General features: G+C 41.6%; 1 protein-coding gene across 1 annotated transcript; it reads left to right on the top strand.

Moving 5' to 3' along the window:
• Nucleotides 1–2,493: 2,493 nt before the first annotated feature.
• Nucleotides 2,494–23,929, top strand: LOC105922349 (sialic acid-binding Ig-like lectin 7). The gene is given in 11 exon segments (XM_036125779.1): nt 2,494–2,515; nt 2,709–3,065; nt 6,333–6,632; nt 6,709–6,963; nt 7,071–7,155; nt 9,810–9,849; nt 9,930–10,079; nt 21,669–21,753; nt 21,946–22,314; nt 23,288–23,587; nt 23,664–23,929. Coding segments are annotated over 11 exon segments (2,229 nt in total).

The raw sequence follows: 23,929 nt of genomic DNA, 5'->3' as shown, positions 1-23,929 counted from the left end.
AATTAATGATGGAGCTTCCACAAGTGGAGATTTAGATTTGAACGACACATTACCATGGGATGGCCTGTTAACTCTGGTCGATAGCAAAGATTCTGATACAGTTGTTATTGTTTTGGGTCAGGACAGGCTGAATGTAACTGAAGATGAAGCAAACCTTGAAACACTCACTCCTGAAATGGAGGATGGACCTCTTCGAACTGTGGATCAGTCACAGCTTGTTTCAATGCTTGCAGGGGAGGCAGATATTCCCCACACACTTCCTGAACCACAGTCCTCTCCTGTAATACTGGTTGTAAGACGAGGTCACTGTCTCACTGACTTCAATAATGCCTTCAAGGACCCAAAAATTATGGCATCTGAGGTTTACATCAAAATGCGTTTACCAAATGGAGAGCTTGAAAAGGCGGAGGGAGGATGGATTTCTATGATAGCTGCACACTGGGAGTGGAAATGAAAGTTCCGTTCATCAGGCATGACTTTCAGCAGGAAGAATGGCAGACTGTTGCAAGAGTGTTTGTAGTAGGGTGGAAACAGGTAGGTTACTTCCCAGTGTATGTCATTGAGTGCTGGCGTCCTATTATGGTTTCTGTAGCTAGCTTACTACCACTAGAACTGCATCATTTCATTGCAAAAAAATAAAAACAACTGGAAAAACAGTGAAGGAACTTCTAATCTTTCCAGAGGACATGACAGCAGCCCAGTCAACAGTTTGTCATTACTTGAAATGGTACACTGCAGAAATTGATTGCAAGACCCTTCAGCTTTTCCTGCGCTTCTGTACAGGGTCTGATGTCGTGGATAAAGCCATACTGATTGAGTTCATGGAAACCACAGATTTCCTGCGCAGTCCACAGTCCCATACCTGTGGATGTGTATTAAAGCTCCCTATTGGCTAGAACCGATGGGGTCCAGCAGAGAGAGGAGGATCCTGACATGCTCTTTTCTGACACGATACCATGTTGTAGGCACTTAGCATACATCCACCGTCTGTCGGTGAAGCGACCTGGCTCTTAAAATTCTATGCAAATGCCTCTCACTAATAAGAATTCCTTGAAACATTAAACTTCTCAGAATGTCTTTTTAGCTCATCCCCAGCCTAAAATATAACTCGATCAGGCTATCTCTGTCCATCACGTTTTGCTTCTCTGAGAAGGTGTGCTGTGTGTAGGAACATGATGTTTTAGTATTTTTTGCACACGCTATATATATTTTGTGGCCACAAATTAGTATTTTGTGAGAACAAACTAATATTCCGTGTGAACAAATTAATATTTCGTGGGAACAAATTAGTATTTTGTGGGAACAAATTAATATTTTGTGGGAACAAATTAGTATTTCGTGGGAACAAATTCATATTTCGTGGGAACAAATTAGTATTTTGTCCACACACTGTATCTCTTTTTTCTTCCATGTCAGTTCTGGGGCTCCGTAAATATGAGTTCATTCTTTAAAAGTAAAAAAGCAGATGATAGAACCTAAAAAATAATATTGTAAGATTGTGTTATTACACAGCTTTGGTGAACTCTAGTAGGATTACTGAACATATATTAATAGAAGCAAAATGACGTGTGCCATTATTGGTAGAAAAGTAAACACTCTGTGCTTACTGTCATGATGCCAGCAGTTTTATTTGATAATTTTTATTAGTAGTTTTTTTCTGTGTAAATGTGATGCAACATAAAGCCATGTCTTTGCATATCTGAGGGTCCAGATTGAGCTTGTCAGAGAGAAAAGAAAACCTAAACCAACATGGTTGGTAAAAAAAAAAAAAAAGTGCTTAAAAAGATAACTGGAGGAAGTATGTGGAGGAAGTTGGTTAACTGGCCACTGCGAGATCATCTAAAGCGTTTTTCTCACCATCTGAGCACATCAGTTGATATTTATAGCCAATTCTTTGGTCATTTTCATTCTGTGGCTTGGCTGCACCGATTGTAAGTTGCTTTTAAGAAATAAAGCATGAAACACAAAACGATATAATGCACGTTTAAGTTGGGATGGACTCCTGTCAAGCACTCTGACTACACATCCACTAAATATTACTTGTCTGAACGTCTCTTTTAGAAGAGACTAAAGAGAGCACACTTGTGTTGATGGTCTTAAGAAATCAGTATGCAAACAGACGATGCTCTAAATGATGACAGACATCCTCTTTTAAAGAAGGCGGAAGAACAAAGGCTTAGAAGTAATCCGTTGGTTTAAGAAGCGTTTCTCTAAGACCTCCTATTAAATAAATTAAAACAGATACATTACCAGATTTAGAATCAGATTTAGTTTTTAGCCTTGGATACATTTGGTAAGTACATTGTACTTACATTTTCTGTATTGGTACCTTTTTACCTATGTGTATTAACTCTGCTTGTGAATGGATGTAGCTTGTAGAAACAGCTTGAAATTGAATAACTAAAATAGAGGCACTTGTTTCCAGTCTGAGAGACGAAGAAGGGCTATCAGAGTCTGATGGCAGCTCTATTTTGGAATGTGGTGATAGTCAGCATGTGTGTCTTCTTTCTTCCAGGTGAGATATTTGTTCTCTTGCTTTCATTTGGAGGCGTCACATGAATCATTTCTAGTGTGAAACATTAGATATTAACAATGTTTAAAGGCTCCAGGTGTAACAAGCTGCATCTGAACTGCAGTTTGTGGATAATGAAGTTTGTCTGCAGGGGGATTTGGCTCTATATTAAGTTCATAATTTGTTTGTTTTACAGGTGTTTCAGATTCCTGTTCATCACACCTCTCCATTACTGGCCCAAAAAAGATTCAAGCACTTAATGGATCTTGTTTGATAATCTCATGTGAATTTGAACCTAAAAAAGGGGAAGCTTCTTTTGACATCAAAAGAGAAAGCTTTGGCATTTGGCTGAAAACTGAGACAGCTATCTTTAACAGCAGCGGGTCACTAACTATCTATCGAATGAATATTACCGGAAACCTTACGGAAAAGAACTGCACCACTCTATTTTCAGATGTAAACACCAGCCATCAAGACACATACTACTTCAGAATAATGAACTGGCCGTTCAGAGCAACAGCTAGTTGTGATCCTCTTCAAATAATAGTTAAGGGTAAGAGCTTTATCTTCATTAAACTATAAACTTGAGTTAACAGAGATTACATCCTAAACATCTAGCTTTTCTCTGGAAATATTTTACCTTGTTTTTGCGCAATGTAGTAGAAAAATGCAAAACGTAAGACACTTTAAACTTTTTTGAAATTGATAATATGATTATCAAAAATGCTATCTTTTTTCATAGTTCCTCTTCACGTAGTTTTTCAGTTAATGTCTATTTTTGTGTCTAGTAACATTAGCTAGAGATTGTCACGATAAAATTAAAATCATAACAAACAAGAAAAAAACTCATTGCCTGCACCAATGCACAATAGATAATTTTTTTAACAACAAAGGTTACAGCCCTTTTGATATTTCGCAGCACTGCAGGCCATTTCTGCTTCAAGTGTTTTAGAATATTCACTGATGAATGTTCATCTGAGATTTATATGATAAACAATGTAAATTAATTATGTTTGTCGAACGACTCTGTCATGATTGTCCTGATGAACCTGAACACAACCACATACACAGAGCTTTGTTTTGTGAGTTTTATTGAAAAAGGATGATTTGTGGAGGATGAGGACCAGAGTCTTTACCAGGCAGGAGCAGATGAATGCTGGGTGCAGGAGCAGGCAGACGGGAGGAAGCAGGAGGATCGCAGGAGAGCCCGGGATGGAACCCAAGGCTGGCAGCTGAGCTTTGGAGTGGGATCCGAGGGGAGCTGGAGGGAGAGCTGCGGGACGGGACCTGAGTAGGACTTAGAGTGGGATCCAAGCGGGGGAGGAAGTCGTGGAGCGGAATCCAGGCAGGTGAGGAGAGCAGGGACATGACGAGAGGTAATGCGGTGAGAGGTGAGACAAGACAAAGGCGAGGCAAGACAAGACAAACCGGCTGGCAAGAGGAGACTGAGGTGAGCTTATATAGTGAGGCTTGCAGGTGGAGTGAGTCCAGGATGATTAGAGGCTAACAGGTGTAGGTGATTAGTGAGTGGAACCGGGGCTGGCTGGAGGAAGGAAGCAGATGGAAATGCTCAGGGTGCAGCAGGTAAAAACTGCACCTTGGGAGGCTTGGCAGTGGTGACCTTGAGAGCGTCGGGCAGCGGTGACCTTGAGAGCGCTGGGCAGCAGCGGCCTCGAGAGCGGCGGCGGCTGCTTGGGAGCGGTGGCGGCTGCTTGGGAGCGGCGGCGGCTGCTTGGGAGCGGCGGCGGCTGCTTGGGAGTGGCAGCTGCCTGACACTAGGAGGAGACTCAGCCGACGACTGGGGTGCGCTGGACAGCGGCTGGTTGAGTGCGCTGAACAGCAACAATTTGGGAGCGCTGGGCGGCTGCTCGGCTGACGGCTCGGCTGACGGCTCGGCCGACGGCTTGAGTGCGCTGGGAGGCAGCCAGCCAGACGACTGGTTACCAGATGGGGCCCGTAGAGGATGGCCTGGGCGTGGCAGGCGACGGATCAGCAGAGTCTTCGGCAGTCATCGCAGGGGGCGACCCCAATGCCGAAGCAGCTGGATCTCAGGTGGCGGGCGTGGCGGAGGGTGACCCCAACGGTGAAGCAGCAGAGTCTGGCGAGGGCGTTGCGGAAGACGATCCTGACGGCGAAGGAGCAGAGTCTCAGGCGGTGGGCTTTGGATGGTCGGCGGAGCAAGATGGGGTCTTTCGTCGGCCGGCGGAGCAAGAATGGGTCTTTCGGCGGCCGGTGAGTAGTGACCCTCTGAAGAAGCTGCTAGTGACGAGGAGTCAGGGCCTTTGGATGAGGCCGGCGGCAGAGAAGAGGTCAAGTCCCTCGCATGAGGCCAGCAGCGGAGCAGGCAGGGCCCTCAAGCGAGGCAGCAGCAGGCCAACATGGGAGGAGGTTGTCTCAGTCACCGTAGAAAAGGTCCCACAGCTGGATCTCCTTGATGTGCGGGGTCTGCTGAGTGTCGTGGAGATGGCAACAGAGTTGACGGGGAAACTACGGGCGTCTGGCCGGACTCGCCAGCGCAGCTGTGCTGATGTTGGGCTGACTCACCGGGGAGACTGTGGTGACGTAGGTCGGATTCACCAGAGGAGTAGTGGCTGCATCAGGCTGAGCCTCCTGAGGCTCAACGGCGGTGCACGCCGTTTGCGCTGGAAGGTGCCAGCAGCGAAGGGGAGGCTGCTGCTGGTGACGAAGAAGCAGGAAGTGCGGCGGGCGCAGCTGGAGCTGCGGGACCAGCAGATGCAGCAGACAAGCTCGTCAGGCAGGATGACGATGGACCATTGATGGGCTGGAAGGCTGCTGCCCAATCGATCTCTTCATAAAGGCTGATTAATCCTAGGTGCCCTGGGAACCTCCGGGCCAATGTTGTGAGCTGGTCCTCCCACAATGCGTCCACTTGGGCTGCTGCTTTCTCCCTTGGCGACGGCGGGCTCAGCGAAGCCACAATCTTTAAACAGCCTCTAATCCCCTCACGAGCAGACTCCACTGCGGCGCTAAAATTGAACGGCGCCGGGTACACCTGGCCAGCTCCTGCACGTAAGCAAAGTGCGGGGGACGGGTTAATTCTGGCCGAATTGTACTGTCAGGGATTGTACTGATGAGCCCGAACTCAGCCACACACACAACTTAATTTGTGAGCTTTTATTGAAAGGTTTGTGTGGTGGAGAAGTTAACCCGGAGACAGTACCGGACCGAGGCACGTGGATTGTGAGGACAGGAGCCAGCAGACAAAAAGGAACTGGAGCAGGTGGACCGGAGAGGACTGGAGAGAGTTGGAGGACTGGAGGTGCTACGCTGTGGAGCCAGGCGTACACTGGAAACCAGGAAGCCTCCAGTAAAGGCGAGAGAGTGATGGGTTGAGTAAGAGCCAGCAGCACAGCAGAGTGAGTACTTCGAGCGCTGAAGTAGCAGCAGAACCAGCAGCATAGCAGAAAGAGTATTTGCAGGCGGGCAGGCAGGATGACGAAGGGAACTGTCAGGCAGACGTGGGAAGCTCTGACTGGCAGATGTGGTTTGGGTGAAGACAATCCGGTGGGGAAGAGCTGACTGAGGAGAGCTTATATAGTGGTGTTGACAGGTGGATTGAGTCCTGGTTGATTAGTGACAGCAGGTGGCAGGAATCAATGGGGGTGGAGAACTGGGCTGAATGAATGATGGAACGTTCCAGAACTGTCCAGTGTGAGGCAGGTAAGACAGAACCCTGACAAATCATATCTTGATTTCTACAGGATTGTATGGGTGAAGAACAAACTAAGACTGAAAACTTCATTGATATATTCCGTACCTTCTTATTTATTAACATGTTAAAAATGATGTTATATCCTAGATTCCCCTTGGAGTCCCAGCATTAACATCCCTGATGATCTGAAGGAGCATCAGTCTGTCACTATCAGCTGCTCAGCTTTGACTCCCTGTCCACACTCACCTCCTGAACTCACCTGGAATCTCCAACAAGTCTCTCACAGACACACAGAGAAAAACACAGATGGAACCTTTACAACTAAAATCCAGGAGACCATCACTCTGTCAGACACACATGATGGATACAACATCAGCTGTTCTGCCACATAACCTCTGAATGGAGGAAGCAAGACAGCAGAGACAGAAGTGACTCTCAGTGTTTCATGTAAGTGATCCTGTCAGCACGTCATGGTTCAGCTGTTTCTGATCAGTAAAGTTAATGTGTGTCCCATTTTCCTCAGATGCTCCTAAAGACACCTCAGCATCCATCAGTCCATCAGGTTTGGTGTCAGCAGGTAGCTGGGTGGAGCTGAGCTGCTCCAGCAGAGCCAAGCCTCCTGCCAGCTTCACCTGGTTCAGGAACAGCAAACATGGAGCCATTAATGTATCTGTGGGGCAGGCTTACAGCTTCAATGCTACTGAGGGAGGAGAGTATTACTGTGTGGCTACAAACGATCTGGGTGATCAGAGATCAGTGGTCCTTCTTCGGTTTAAAGGTATTTTGTTCAAATGCACGGAATAACTTTTTTTCAATATAAAAAGGAAAGCTTTCAACACTGGTTGATTGAAAGCTGCTGTAAATATTTCTATTTGTTTCATTAAGGTATATTGAATGGACCTATTTTCTGGTTGGTAACTGCATTAGCCATTGGGTTCCTGGTTATCATTTTCCTGGTTGTTTTTGTTAGGTAAGTATCCAAAAACTAAAATATTATGTAACACAATCAAAAATAAACTTGTAATATTTTTAATACTGAAATGTCAGCTAACAGAAAAGCCCATCCGTAGACCGCATAGTATATGTACTCAATCATGTACATGCAACAATTAAAAATCGAATTGTCCAAAAAGTTCTTGATTTCTAATAAGGCAAAATATTGTTAAAACATTATTTGGATTAAATTGTATTTTACCTTCCGTTTTGCTTTGCATTGTGAACCTGTTCCTTGAACACAACCTGTTTTTTGTTGTTAATTAGTTTTAAAGGTATTTGGACCACATTCCAAATACCTCATAACAATCCTTGGTCCTTAAACATACATAATCACACTGAACTGTGATATCACACACTGGACTGTGATATCATGTTATTGGTTACTGGTTTCAGTATTAAGTGTTCCTATTTCCCATAATTCCTTATTTATGCATAATTCTTTATTTATGGAGTTTTCTGCAGTGGACTCTTTGAAAAATCCAATGTTAAAGAGCATGTTGGACCTTGTTTAAAATTTGCTGTTGAAGATTTGGACAAGCCAGTGAAAAACTGATGCGGCCATAGCTCATAAAAACAAACAAAAAACTCACTGTCCGCCGTGACTGTAAATACTACGATCTGTCCATACAATTCTCATAAGACTTCATAAAAATTGTGTTAGGTGTACAGTAGTAAGAATGCAAGTAGGCTACACCGCCACATAACATTGTATCCTTGTTACCATTAAAGAAAACAAAAAAAAAAAATGTCAAATGAAATATAGATATTCTTACAATATTTAATAACCTTATTAACATTGTTTTTTAATATCTAAAAGACAACTGTTTGTAGTGCAACAGCAAGGCTGGATCTCTTTACTGGTGTCTATAGTGGCTTATTTTAGAGCCCAAATAGGTAACTGCACATCCAGAAACAAGCACCAAAAAACACGACTCAGAGTTTACAAGTGACTACAGAAAAAAACAAGCAGACTTGGCAATAGTGGCAAAATCCATTCGCACGATGATCATAGCTGTTAGCTATTAGTAGTAGCTAATACATGGAGGACATCTTTACATTGTCACACTGATTAAAGTTCGAGGCGTCTGTAGTAGCGCACCACTAAATGGTGTGAAAATCTTACAAATTGGGTCTTTAAAGATCATTAGCAATGTCATTTATATGTCGGGGCACAGTATCATTGGACAGAGGAATTGTTTTTGATTTTGTGCCACTTGCATCATCCAGCAAGACAGAAACCATGTCTGATGCTGCAGCCAGTATCAGCTCCTCTGCTAGCGTGGGGCTTTTTGCACAGAGTAATTTGGTATGCCACCTTATATGATGCCAACAGTGCTCGCTGGTTTACAGAAGTAGTATCCACAAAGTGGGATGAATGTTGACTATATTCGGTACATTTGCGCTGAGAAAACTCAAGCGGGTTATCAGCGTTATTGGGGTGTAATGCCTTTAAGGGACACCTTAATTTATTTGGCTTCAAGATGTCCGCTATCAACATTTAGACACAGTAAACACACCGGACTTTCATCATTTCCCACCAATGTCACAGTGAAGCCAAGCACTACATACACTTCGTCATACTTCCTTGTCTTAAGTTTTGGGGAGCTTTCGTTCGTCTCATTATCTCTGTCCCTCTCCGCCTTTCTTTTCATTCCTCTTAAATATGTTTCCATGGTGTCTCTTGAGGGTTTGTTCTCTGCACTTCTTATTTAGTGCTGTGTGTATGCAAAAAACAAAAAAACAACACAAAAAAAACCCTGCTACGCTATCACCATAGAGCGAATAATCCCTGTGCGCACTCTGACAATGAGAGCATCACACTGTCACCTAATGTAGTGGATGTGCAATTACACTTTATTCAAGTACTGCCCCACTATTTGGGAAGTACTACCATAGCTGAACCCCTAGGATGCAATGCACACGCGTTTGAATAGAGAATGGTTCTGTACATTAGCCCAAAAACTTTATGCCCCAAGTGCTTTTGACAGGTGTAAAGATCATTGTAAGGGCTGGCTTATGTTATGAGGCACTGGCTGATTTCATATAACTGAATGAAGGATTTATGAAGAAATGGCCTAGAGCATTCCTGATAAATATCTGAAGATGAAACGCATGTAGATTTCCAAGCAAGATCCAAGCACACTGCACAACAAACTCTAAAACTGACATTAGAGAAAGAAAGAAAACTCTAATAATAGCCCTGGTAATCACCTCACTTGTATCCAACTAAAAAGTGATAAAGAACAACAAAATGATCTCTTGAACTGTCAAAATTCTAAAAACGGTATGTGTGGAAGCGTGGGGCAAACACTGGAGCCATCTATGTGACTAGTTTTTGAATATAGGAACAATCTTAGAGTTATCATTACCAGGAAGTGTGCACAATACTTATTCAGTCTTACCCATTATTTTATTCATGGACCAATTTGATCTAATTTTCACACCTGGTGGGAATTTTAATTACAAACATTAATTTAAGAAAAACATTGAGCTCATAACACAAGCTTTACTTTTTGAACTGAAGCACTGTAATAAAGTATTCTTTCAATAGTCAAAAGGATACAGTGAATTTAAAATCAATGACCTCAGTTACTACAACTTTTCTGACAGCTCTCTTATCTCTTCCAGGTGTTTTGAGACCAAACAGCCAACTCTTCAACAAGCTCAGGTGGGTTTATTTTTGGCTTCTACGTATAGCACATCAATTTGACTCCATAAATATTAACAGGGAGATTTGCTTGCCCACAGGCTCCAACAGGTGAGGAGTCTATTGCCCAAACACCATCTGAGGTAGAGGAAGAACTCCATTATGGAGAAGTGGCTTTCTTCAAGAGGAAACCCAAAACTTCCTCCATCTCAGTGCAGGACTGCGAACAGGAAGAGATGCTTTACTCACAAGTCAGAGTGCCCAAGTCGACAAAAAACCCAACTCAGACAGCTGACTGTCCAGCAGATATCTATGCTCAAGTGAAGAAAAAATAACTTATGTTGTTTGGTCACACAAGTTCAGTATTGCTTCTACGATGCAAGATGTAGTTTGAAGTTTCGCTGAACCTCTCTAAGAAGCAATGTATAGTATTACATTATCATGACTAAAATGTGCTATCTATGTGTAGTTGCTTTTCTGCTCTGCTTTAATTTTTGTGATGTGACTGTGTCATTTAAACACCTTGCATGACGTTGTTACAGGAAGTAAGCATGTTAATCATCCAAGTATTTAAACCCTACCATCTTGTAGTATTACAAGCTTGTATTAAATATTTGTGTCATCATTCTCTCACAAATGTGGACCACATTGACCAGAGTGATGCAGCACTTCTTTTTTCAACCACATTGTTAGCGCTCAACAACCGAGCCGAGTAGTTGTTGCAATAAGTATAATCAAATACCGCCTCTTGGGCTTGCTCTTATGGCACGACCCATAAATGGAGGCCGTTTTCCTTAACGCGGCTGACCCGGCTTCAATTCTGGCCTGAGATTGTTTACCTCGCCTTCCCCCGGCTCTCAAACCCCTTTTCCAGTCACCCAAAAATCAACCAATAGTGCTGTAAAATAATATATATATATATATATAAAAACTGCATTCCTCTTTTTTTTAATGCATAATTTAATTTGCTGAGCACTTTGCAACTGTACACTATGCTTTGTCTCTTTAGTGTCGTCTTTTGACTTTTTGAGGGTTTTCACAAAAAATAAATGTCTTTGGTTGGCCAAACCAATGGTTGGTATTAATCTTTAGCTCCTTCCGCAGGTCATTTGTGATGTGCAATCAATAAGGTGGTAGTTTTTGGGTCCACTCACTGCCTTGCAAAAAGGGCTTCAACCTGAGTTTTATAAATAGGTTTTGGTTTATGTGGGGGGAAAACAACTCCTGATCCAGTTTTTTGGGGGGATTTTGAGTAATAGATCATCACAAGGCCATGTAAAGTTGTGCAGAGTTTTTTGTTCCAAATAGAAATTTGAAACGTGTGGCACACATTTAAACTCAGCCCTGTTTACTTTGATAGGCCCCCAAAATACATAAAAAAAATGCCTTCAAAGTTCAGATTCAGACAAACTTTAATAATCCCAGGGGGAAATTACTTTCACACAGTAAACATCTGTTACATGCGTGTAACTTAATCTCTGTATTAATCTAGCTGTTTTGTGAAGGCTTCCAGGGTGTGTTAGAAAAGATTAGTGAACAAATAATATCATGAAGACCAAGTTGTTTCTGAGGCTATGCTTCAGCGAGAGTCCTTAATTACACAGCTGCTGGAAATTGTGCTAGTGTAATGTAATGTTGGATCCAAGTTGGATTTTGAAAGTTATGGCTCCACAATGATATATTTAAAAAAGTTGGGGCACATTCCAATCAGAGAGGACACATTTAAAAGGTTTACCACCTAAGCATAAGTAGTATAAACTGATAAAAGGTTTGGTGGAAGGAAAATCTGAGGGGCTTGAGGAAGGCTTAATTTTTTTCCACACACTCTCACCAGACCCGAAGTCAATGGAAAAGCTATTTCTAGAATGAAGAATCGTTTGTTGTCACCGCAACTGTCCTGGGTGACAGGTTTTCCAGTACACACACCGGCTTAGGGAACACACAATAACCAATAAACTGTGTATACAGGTAATAACACAGCAAACAATGTGAGTGAGCGATTGAGTGTGTGTGTGTGTGTGTGTGTGTGTGTGTGTGTGTGTGTGTGTGTGTGTGTGTGTGTGAGAGAGAGAGAGAGAGAGAGAGAGAGAGAGAGAGAGAGAGAGAGAGAGAGAGAGACAGACAGACATGCCTTTTGTTTTAAGGCATGTAAAACAAAACAGTCTTTAGAGTCTGCTAGGACTCCCACCGAGTTCCGAAAGTCAGTCCTATTTAATCATGAAACTGTGCAACATTCCTAAACCTTAATATAAAGAACTGTACAAGAAACTATGAAATTGAATATTCCTGATGGTTAAGAGGTTGCAAAAAATATGCATTCAGAGTAGTGATACTGTAACGTGTACAGACTCAGTCTTCTCAGCAGGGGACTATGGCCCTCATCTCTTTTGCGAAGAAGCTGTTTTTCAGTCTCTTTGTTTTGGATTTGATGTTCCTGAAATGTTTGCCTGGTGGAAGTGGGGCAAACAGTGCTTGTCCCGGGTATGTGGGATCAGTGGCAATATGCCTGGCTCTTCTCTGGACTCGTGCACCATAAACAAAGTCCAGATCTTGCAGATGGCATCCCACAATTCCCTGTCATGTCCTCAACCCTGTACTAAATCCTTTTTCTCCTTTGTTGTGCAGCTCCCATACCACACAGTTATGCTAAGGCATAAGATACTTTCTATTGTAGCAATGTAAAATATTTTTAGCAGCTATGTGGAAAGTCCAGTCCATTTCAGTTTTCAAAGGAAGAAGAGTTGTTGTTGGGCCTTCTTCACCGGTTGGGACGTGTTTATGGACCAGGAGAGTTCTGAGGAGATGTGGATGCCCAGGAATTTAATGCTGTACACATCCTCCACAATCTCTCCCTGCATGCAGAGAGGGATGTGTCTGACTTCCTGGACCTCCTGTAGTCCATTATTACCACCTTGATGTTGCTGGTGTTCATGATCAGGTTGATCCTGGAGCACCACTGTGTGAGACTTCAGACCTCCTCTCTGTAGTGGGTCTCATCATTGTGGGAGATGTGACCCACTACAGTGGTGTCGTACACAAACTTCCACACTGTGTTTGTGCCATGGATAGCAGAACAGTCCTGGGTGAAGAGGGTGAAGACAGCAGGCCTGAGGACAAAACCCTGCAATGTGTCAGTGTTGAGGATCCTCAGGACCTGGGGCCTGTTGGGGAAGAAGTCATTGATCCAAGAGTAAAGAGGTGGAGATAATACCATGTTGTGCAGCTTCAGACCCAGCATGTCTCGGAGCAGCTGTTGAATGCTGAGCTGAAGTCGACGAAGAGCATCCTAACATCAGTTGGGATGCTGCAGATGAGTCAGAGCTGAGTGCAGTGCTAACAAGACAGCATCCTCTGTGGAGTGATTCTCCCTGTAGGCAAACTGAAGGGTGTCCAGGCCAGCAGGGATGGCGTCCTTGGTGTGTTGTTGGAGGATTCTCTTGAAGCAGTTCATGACAGGGGTCAGAGGAACAGGATGGTTATTTTCTTGGGGACGGGTACAATAATGGAGGACTTCAGACAGGCGGGGACCGTGGAGAGCTGCAGGGAGGGGTTAAAATGTGCAGAAAATCCCTGCTAGTTGGTCAGCACATGATCTGAGTGTCTGACCTGACACCATGTCTGGACCTCCAGCCTTGTTGGTGTTGACCTTCTTTAAAGGGGAGGTCACTTGTTGCAGCTACAGGACAAGAGGCTGATGGTGCTCCTCTAGCCGAGGAAGATATTCAGGCTCCCTGATGCTTGGAGAGTTGAAGTGTGTAAAGAAGCTGTTTAAGGTGTGAGGGAGCGCCGGGTCTTTGCTGAGCTGCTGGTCGCTGGGCCTGATGTCTACGATGGTTCTGATGCCCCTCCACATGTCATGTGGATTGTTGTTGCTGAAGTGGTCCTTGATGTGCTGGCTGTATCTGTGTTTTGCTTTTTTTTGGATGCCTTTTTTTTAGTTTGCTTCCAGCCCTGCTATAGGCCAGTTTGTCTCCAGATCTGAACGCTGCATCCCGGGCCTTCAGCAGGGACCACACTGAGCTGTCCACCCATGGGTTCTGTTTAGGAAACACTCTGAATGTCTTTGTGAGTAGGACAGCATCAGTGCAGAAGTGAATATAAGAAAGCAGAGATGATGTGTAACTTTCAAAGTCAGCATCCTCTTTAAACACTTCCCAGTCTGTGTTTTCAAAACAGTCCTATAGAGCTGAGGAGGGCTCTTCAGTCCAAACCTGAATGGTTTTGATCACAGATCGGGTTCTGCAGATCAAGGGCTTGAGGGCAGGGATCAGCTCAACCGAGATGTGTTCTGATGAACCAAAATGGGAAGCTCCAGCAGCTTTACATACTCCTGGGAAAATTGCAGTAAACTTGATCTAATATATTATTTTCTCTGGTCAGGAACTTAATGAATTTATGGAACTTGGTGAGCACAGGTTTTAGTTTAACATGATTCAAGCTTATTGTGGTCCTATGAACAGATCAGCTGTGGAGCTCTGCAACTCCTTTAGGGTTACCCTTGGTCTCTGTGCTGCCTTGATTAACAACCTCCTTGCCTGGTCTGGTGTTTTTGGAGTGGGAAGTTTGTTGTGGTACCATGTGATTTCCATTTGAAGCAGATGGAATTGAAGGTGCTCTGGGAGAACATGAAAGATTTGGATATTTCTTACGACCTCACACTGACTTGGGCTTCTCAACAACTTGGTCCTCAACTTGTTTGGAGAGCTCCTTGGTTTTTATATTCATCAACCAGTCTCAGTAAAAAACATGTTATAGCCATCTTGATCCACAGGGGAAACGTAGCCTTGTCACAATCTGGCTCCTCAGCACGTTTCGATCCTACGTTTTATCTTAACATGTTGCATTTCACACTGAAAATATGGGGAATGATCACCGACTAAACAGAACGCAGCCCAGCTTTGACCACAGGAACTTCCATAACTGATGATAAGGTGGGTGATATATAATACTTATAATACCACATGTAAACAAAAGATTGTCTACATTTCCTAAATGAAGATCCTAAACTTATTAAACATACTTTTCACTAGAAATGTCACCAAAAACATTTATCTGCAGGTCTTTTTTCTTAAATGTTGTTCTTTATATATGGGGAACATTGACCCAGGTTGACATAGAAATTACCGCGTCCATAGCACCTACCAAAACGACAGAAAATTTAACATTCTCACGTGTTTTTAGAAGAACACAATGAAATGGTCAGTGAAACTAATAAATTAAAGATTGTTTACATTCCCTGAATGAAGTTTATGAAAATATTATGCATATGTCTCGGTAGAAATGTCATCAAAATGCTTATAATTAGAGATTTGTTCTTTAAATGTTGAGTTTCCACATAAATTACAGGGAACGGTGGCCATGTTTTTTTTTTCACTGGGAGAAAAAACGACTATACGACTATATCATGACACCGGGTTGCAAGTCAATGTAAATGAATGGACAGCTTGGAGTAGAGCCATCTGGGAAAAACAGCCATGCTACGGATGCTTCTGTCTGCTGGCGGCTGGCAGAGCACTTTGAGGAAGCCTTACCACCACCTGCTGGCCTAGATCAGGAAGATTACGCTGCAAAACAGCACAGTTTATTTCAACCTTAGATTGTGGCTAAACCTAGAAAACATGCTCTGTTGTTTCAGCTTGATTCATTATATTTCCCACTTATGAGGCTATTTATTGCATTTAATGTGTCACAGAGAGCAGTGTGTTCAGGTCTTAAACAGGGGATCATCTCTTCTTGTCCTCTTCACTTTCCTCCTCCTTAGCGAGCTTGCCTTGCAATGTCATATGCTTGTCTTGCTGTATCACTGCTATCCCAACGTTCTTGCCATGTTGTAAGTGCATAGACCCCAATGGGTAACTTGACCTCTGATCTACTTCAAACAATCTGAATGTGCTACTCATCCTGTTCTTCTTCATCCCAGCTGCTGTTAGGCTTCATAATCTCTGCTGCTCAAAACAAACGAAAGTGTTTGGAAACGTGCTGGTGGTCTAAGAATGGCTTCTTGGTGTGATCAGGAATCATTTACACCGTCACTCAGACGCTAATGGCCATTTGCACACACTTTAGCGACTCACACTTTAGCACACCCTTCTTTCCCTACTTTCTGATAAGTTCATTATTTTGTGGTCTAGGATTTTAAATTGGATTTTAAAGGTTTAAAAAGGATTTTAAACCTGTCTGTTTTTTCCTGCACTTCCGGGCCAGCAGTGAAACTGTCTTCGTCTTTCAATCTGAAAAAGAAAATGAAAAAAATGAAATGCCGAAATCCAAAAAACGGGCCGTTTGTTTCATTAAGTGTTTCTGTTTCTAAATTGTGGTGACAGGGAAGAAAAAACGGCTTTGTTTTCTGTCTTTCCGTTTTGATTTGCAAATGGAAAAACGGAAGTAGTTTCCGTTTTTGGTTTTGGTTTTCCGGAAAAAAAACAAATTGCCTGGAGGTACACGGAGCACGGATCGGGTAATGACAGTGACAGCTGCGTCCTTCGAAGGCATATGCGAGCAGGGTCCTTGGAAGGCAACAAGGCAGTAGCCATATATGTATTTCTGGTCGGTACAGACTGACGGAGCAGGCAGCACCCCCTGCTGTCCGATCAAGGGTACTACCCACAAGTCATAGATCATTTTTAGCAGTGAGACATTTGTGTCAAAAGTGAAAATGAAGGCGTAACTTGTAACGTTGAATTTGTGACTCACAGCAGCAGATTCGTGCAGTTGTATTTATTGATTTATATTTGTGTTGAGGAAAAAAATATATAAAAAAATAATTTGAACGGGTGTAAAAAAAATTTGTATTTATGATTTTTTTTTATTTATTCTACAAACACAAAACTTGGAATTAAACTCTCTCTACAACTTCAAATTCATGTTTACAAGGCACAAATACTTCTGGAACAAAATAACCTTCATATATTTGTGGATTCCCCAAATGGACAGAGAAGCCCAGATGTCACCGGAAGTGCTCAAGTGGGAAAAAAAGCTATAAAGGAGGAGATGCACTCACTCATAAAATGAGACATTTTAAATAACCCATATACCTGAATGTAAAAATGTTGTGGGAGGGAAATGGGTCTATACCCTCAAGGAAGACATAGAAAAAGAACAAACGTTTAAAGCTAGAAAAGTAGCAAAAGACCTACAGCCAGAGAGAAGGAATTTATTACCATGAAACACTTGCCCCGCCAGGAAACATCACATCTGTTAGAGCATTGATGCAGATAACAGTTCAAAACTATCTTACTGTTCATCAAACAGCGTATTTGCATGCATCAATAGAGGAAGACATATTCTTAGAGGAACCTGGTTTCCAAGAAACATCAGTCACAGGGCAAAAGTTAGTATACAAGCTAAAGAAATACATTTATGGCCTGAAACAGTCTGGGAGGAACTGGTACAAGATATTAAATGAATATCTTGAACAGAACAAGTTTGTGAGAGACCTGGCAGATCACTGTGTATATCAGAAACAAATTGAAAACAACCTCATCAGTGTGCTCTTTGGGTAATCATCACAGCCAGTAATGATTACTTACTTGACAGCTTTAAAGAAAACATGAAAGCCAACTTCAACTTGAAAGATTCAGAGAACATTTCCTGTTTTTTCAGTATATATTTTTGTAACGAAGGCCCGGTTCGTTACTGACAAGTACACACATGAACCTTACCTGAAGCACTTGAAACATGCACATTGCACTTTTAAGTTATTGGCTTATTTGCACGACCAAAGTTAAAGAATCACATACAATTGTTTTAAAAGATGTTTATTGAATATTTTGGGTTTTCCATTACAGGTCCGGTAGCGGCACATCCCCGGGGTTCCTGCCTGCAGAACCAACAACTATAAATGTACAATCATTTGTGCAATATGTGATTTTAGTAATATCTTTCAAGTGTTAATCTGCAGTGTTTGTATTATGTCTAAAAAGGTTTTAGCGTGATGTGTTTTTATTTACCTTCTTCTCGTGACCTGGGGTCTGTTCTTCGTACGTTGCTTAAAACATCCAAGATCAAATGACACATCCAAGATGATTTCATCCGGCTAATCCTGATCCGGCTAATTGGGTTCCTCCAACACACCTGTTGTTTATGATTAGTATGGCTGGATTGAGTTATCTGAGACAACTGCGCGTTCATGCGTTTGTTTAAAAGGGGAAATGTATCGATAGTAGAAACAATGATCAGCAGCGCTGCTATTGGCTGTTCAGCATGGCCAAAGAACGCCCACAGTTTTTCTCCCAAGCAGAACAAGGGCTTTTAATGGAAGGTTATGCCGAATTTGAGTCATTAATTAAAACACCTCAAAATCTGATAAAGCCAGGAGAGAGGGCTGGCAAAAAGCAGCAGACAAATTAATGCGTAAATACTGTCCATGGTAGATGTTTCTATCACATTCTACAGCATGAATTTTTGCATTTTAATAATTTGATATTTACTTTGTTCTTTTATATCAGAGCCTCCACGGGACCCACTAGAACACGGGGACAAGTAAAAGTGAAATAAAAGAATATTCTACAAAATGGTAGCCTTTAATTATTATACTTTATTTTAAAAAGGCACTTGTTATGTCAAGAGATCCAAATTTCGGTGTCATTCCTTAGACACTGGAAGTAAAGGACGCGTGCAAACTGGGAATTTAAAACAAAAACAAAAAATCTTTATCCATAAAAAATGAAAATCTTCCTTTTCCAAGTCATCCACAGTTTACACGGTAAAACTGTATTGCTCCGTGGCTAGATAATCCATCCATAGTTTTTTTCTAATACAATATACGGCACGACAGGAAGCAAGCCTTTCAAAGTAAACTAAACTTCACAATAAAATGGCCTGAACAAATCTTCTTACTGAATAAGATAAAAATAAAAAGCAAACCATCATACAAATAACTTAAATATTTTAGATTTATGGCTCCAACACCACTTTTTCCTCTTTAAAAGCCACTGTTAAATGATGTGTTTGTCTGTTTATAACAGCCACCAAGAAAAATCTCTCTACAATTACACTGTTGCGCTGCGCTAAAGGATCCTGTCTATTGCGCAATACGCGATTAATTCAAAAAACTCTGCAAATTATTTTTGCACCTTCCGCAACAGGTTGCTATCGTAAAAATGGACATGGCTACGGCAGACTTCCCTATCTCCTCCGCTTATACAGCCGTGATCTAATCTTGTTTACATGAAATAAGCCTGCTCTCGAGCAGGTTTAAGCTGGCGCACATGTTGCTATGACAACAAGTGCAGGATGTCTTTCAAAGAACCAAACGATCCAAGATCATGCCAAATCGTCAACAATGAAATCCTGCTAACTGAGTTAGCGACGTACGAAGAACGGACCCCAGGTGTCTAGCCAAAAGAATTACTTTGGGGACCAGACACCTATTTGAAACTTCCGGGCCAGACCAAGAGTGAGGAAGGGACGGAGGGCGGGGTTGTACAGTGACAAAGCTAATGTCAGTGTGCATCCCAAGTGGTTTTAATGGTTTCACCTAGTTAGGTTTGATCCCTTTAAAAAGGTGTCCAGTTCATTCATTGATAAGTTCTTCTGCTGCAAGGAAATTGTTGCTGCTATATCTCCACGCACTTTATGTTTTTGCACTTGCACTTTGGATTATTTATATTTATTTATAAAATAAAGACAAAGGAGATTGAGAACCCCAAAGCTGCTTGGCTTCCATCATTTCTTCGTTACACCGCTGTAATTCCTACCGCTCGTTGTCTACCTGTACACAAAGTTTAACAAAAAGAAGGGGAAATCAAAATGAGCCAGACAGAGTACATTCTAAAAATGGTTTGGACTGTCAGACTACAAACCCAGGCCTATGCCATGTGAACCCAGACTGGAAAAGGCTTATAATGAACTATGTGACAGAGGAGAGAGAGAGAATCCAAAGGAGTACCGTGAGATTGTGGGAAGTCTCCTCTATGCTGTGACGTGCTCCACACCAGATATAAACTGGATTGTGAGCAAACTTTCACAATCGTGGCAAAACCAAGTGCAGCAAACTTTGTTGCTGCAAAACATGTTTTGAGATATTTAAAGGGTACATGTGATTACTCGCTATGCTTCAAGATAAATGGAGAACTTCCTTACATTTGAATTTGCATTTGCATTTAGAAATGAAATAAACTCATGCGTAATGACAGTATTTTGGTTGCCACCTTCCGTGTTGGTACAGAAGTTTTTAAATAAAATCAGTTGTTTTTTTTTTTTTTCGAAAACTCCGACTTGACCCCCCCAAAACAATTGATTGAAATAAACAGAAAGTTGGTTCATTGGGTTAAAGAGGATCCTCATAGGGATAGTTGAGTCTCTGAGGCCCATTGCATCTAAATCTAGGCTGCCTTTTAGCAGACACTGAAGGAAAAACTGTGTGATGAAATTAGTCATAGACTTTAAGATCCTCTTTCACTAAAGAAGGAAGGATAACTTTGAAAGCCTGCTTTTATATGACCGTCACTTTTAAACAGAGAAGATGACTTTGTAATGATTTGTGATCAGAAGATGAACCCGGTATTCAGCCAGACACTAGAGTTTTATGCTTTACAGGATTTATTGGAGTGATGACGAGGGAGGATCAGGCAGGTATACAGAAAACAATCCACAGCCAGGTACAGAGAAGACATCCAAGGAAGGCAAAAACAAAAATAGACGAACTGGGCAGACTCAAAAAATAGGCAATGGGATAAGGACAAGAAATCAGACAGGCAGATAACAAGAATGCTGGGAAACTCTTACCGGACAGGTGAATGAGGAAAGCAACACATATGTGACGTTCTGGCAGGGAGCAGAGAACTGAGGCAGGTATAAATAGGCAGGAGAACAAAGGAGAGAGGGAGAGCTAATTAAACACAACAGGTGGAACTAATCAGAAGGAGAAGAAGTGGCTGAAAGAGTGACAGGACAAGTGGCAGGAAACAGGACAGAACTGAACTAGACAAAATACTGAACCAAAGTAACATACAAACTAATCCAAGACAGGAAAACTAACTTTAACCAAAATAATAACATAAACCAGAACAGAACATTACAGACTTCGACAACTTTATTGTCATTTTGTATGTACAGAGTGCACACAGAACAAAATTTCGTTGTGTGTGCTCCAGCACACACACAGCTATTTGACCTCCTGCTGACTGACTTCACTGATTACCTGGGTCAACACAAGATTTGGCTTTGCAGGGTAATTTGGTTATTTTTTTTAACTATATAAAACATTTAATGTCACAGACATCCTTTGCCAGATGCATGACTATTCCAGCTATCTTTGAGCAGAGGAGTAAACATTGTATGATTTGGAAGGTGGCGGTAATGCACCTATAAGTTGTTTGCCAACCGCCAAAAAAACCTAAAAGAAGAAGAAGAAGAACATTGTATGATTATCTTGACATCAGTCACACTTTGATGGTCAGAAGATGCTCTGACGTCCTCTTTCATAGAAGAAGGAAGGATTGCAACAACCTGTTTTAACATGACCGTCGTCGCTTTTGAACAGAGAAGGCGATTATTTTATCTCTGCTGACCGACCGCTACCCCTTCTTGGATGTAAGGTTTTATTTTGCCTTTAAATTTTATTGGTAGGAAAAAGTTACTTACTGGTTTTTATTTCAACTTTCTAAAATGACAGTATTTTAAAATGATGTGCTGAAAAACACTTTTGTTTTTCATTATTTGCAAATGTTCTGACTTCATATTCAGAATTCACTCCAAAACCCAACTCTACTGGCAGTCTGGTGTGATAAATTATGTTTTTAATTTAAAGTAAAGTTTAAAAGTGTTTAGCACAAGACATAATTTAGATACTTCAGTTTTGTTTAACTGACTTGTTTTTATCATGTTTTCAGTCTTAGATGGAGGACTACCAGGGTCTGGTGGCAGCTCTGTCTGAGAACGTGCTGACCATCAACATGTTACTGAGTGTCTTCTTTCTTCCAGGTGAGCTGCTTGGTCACTTCCTTTCATTTGAGACATCAAATTCATAATTTTTAGTCTGAAATATTTGATCCTGATATTGTTTAAAAGCTAACAATGTGACATGCTGCAGCTGAACTGGAGTTTGTGTATCATGAAGTTTCTCTGCAGGCAGATTTTGCTCCACATTGTTTTCATCTTCTGTCTTTTTGACAGGAATATATACTGATTATTGTGGTCAGGCAAAAGCACATGTCTCCATTACTACACCAACGCAGTTTAAAGCACTGAGTGGATCTTGCCTGGAAGTACCGTGTAGCTTCACAGCTGAAAGTGGAAGCACAGTATTTGACAGCAGAATAAAAACCTCTGGAGCATGGATTCGAAGTGATAAGTATCTGTTGGACATCAGTTATGGAGTTAACACCTATCCAATAGAAATTACAGGAAAGCTGAGTCAGAAAAACTGCACCACTCTGTTTTCTGATCTAACTACAAGTCAAGAGGTCAAATACTTCCTCAGAATCGAGAACGGAGGCTACAAAGCAACTGCGTGTTCTAATCCGCTGCAGATAACAGTGGAAGGTGAGACTTTTACTCTACACATTCACAAAGTTATAGAAATAAATTTGATCTAGCTTTGTCTTTACTAACAGTTTCCTGACAAAGCAGATTATTAGCAGATGTTTTAATATTGAAATTAGCTCTTTCTATGCACTTTACCTGTTTATGTTTGATATCAATTTTAAATTTAAGTGTAGATTGTAACTCGGTGTCGTTTGTAGTTCCCTGTAACTTTTAAAGTAGCAGGAAACACACATTTGTACGTGAAGAGACTGAGTCTTCTTGAAAATTAGTTAATATATTTATTTTGGCCATGAGAAACAAAATAACCACATAAACAAACAAACAAAAAAAGTTAACTTTTTCAAAGTTGTACAGACAAATTTTTGTTTTAGACTGTATTCTCCCCTAAATTATATTCCCCATCTTTATTATAGAAACAGTTTTGGATATTTCCAGGAAGTGCCTTTTTTATTACTTTATATGTAATTTGTGCTATTTGAAAGCCTTTTCAAAGTAATTCCTAAAATGTTATTTATCCATTCCTTATGTGTCTCTCTTCTTACTTGTTTCGGTGTTATTGAACAATTTAAATCCAGGTATAAAGTATCCATTTTAATTGACTCTACAGTGAATGTTAATACACTCTTTTTTTTTTTTTTGCTTTAGTTTGGACAGTTGCCCTAAATAAAAGCAGAAACCTCTTTTTGTTTCTGCTTCAATAACAGGAAACCCAACTGTTGTATTCAAGGTCTATACATCTGTTGCATTTATGGTCTAGAAACTGATCATCAGTCAGATGTTCAGTTACTGAGCCACAAATAAATATAGATATAGTAAATAGGTAATGTGATATTTTGATGCAGATCTACTGTTAAAAACTGAACTCTTTGGTCACATATTTGGTTTCCTCTATAAAAAAAACTCTGAGTGAACTGTGAAGTAATTACAAAACAATTTACTGTTTAAATTATGTCTTATGTTAAACTCTCAGATTCTCCTTGGAGTCCCAGCATTAACACCCCTGCTGATCTGAAGGAGCATCAGTCTGTCACTATCAGCTGCTCAGCTTTGACTCCCTGTCCACACTCACCTCCTGAACTCACCTGGAATCTCCAACAAGACTCTCACAGACAAACAGAGAACAACACAGAGGGAACCTTTACAACTAAAATCCAGGAGACCATCACTCTGTCAGACACACATGATGGATACAACATCAGCTGTTCTGCCACATATCCTGTGAATGGAGGAAGCAAGACAGCAGAGACAGAAGTGACTCTCAGTGTTTCATGTAAGTGATCCTGTCAGCACGTCATGGTTCAGCTGTTTCTGATCAGTAAAGTTAATGTGTGTCCCATTTTCCTCAGATGCTCCTAAAGACACCTCAGCATCCATCAGTCCATCAGGTTTGGTGTCAGCAGGTAGCTGGGTCGAGCTGAGCTGCTCCAGCAGAGCCAAGCCTCCTGCCAGCTTCACCTGGTTCAGGAACAGCAAACATGGAGCCATTAATGTATCTGTGGGGCAGGTTTACAGCTTCAATGCTACTGAGGGAGGAGAGTATTACTGTGAGGCTACAAATGAGCTGGGTCATCAGACCTCATCTGTGATTCTTGTTGGTACTGAAGGTAATTAA

The sequence above is a fragment of the Fundulus heteroclitus genome, chromosome 21 (genome assembly GCF_011125445.2).
Source record: "Fundulus heteroclitus isolate FHET01 chromosome 21, MU-UCD_Fhet_4.1, whole genome shotgun sequence".
Classification (NCBI taxonomy): domain Eukaryota; kingdom Metazoa; phylum Chordata; class Actinopteri; order Cyprinodontiformes; family Fundulidae; genus Fundulus; species Fundulus heteroclitus.
This window is presented reverse-complemented; position numbering and strand designations above follow the sequence as displayed.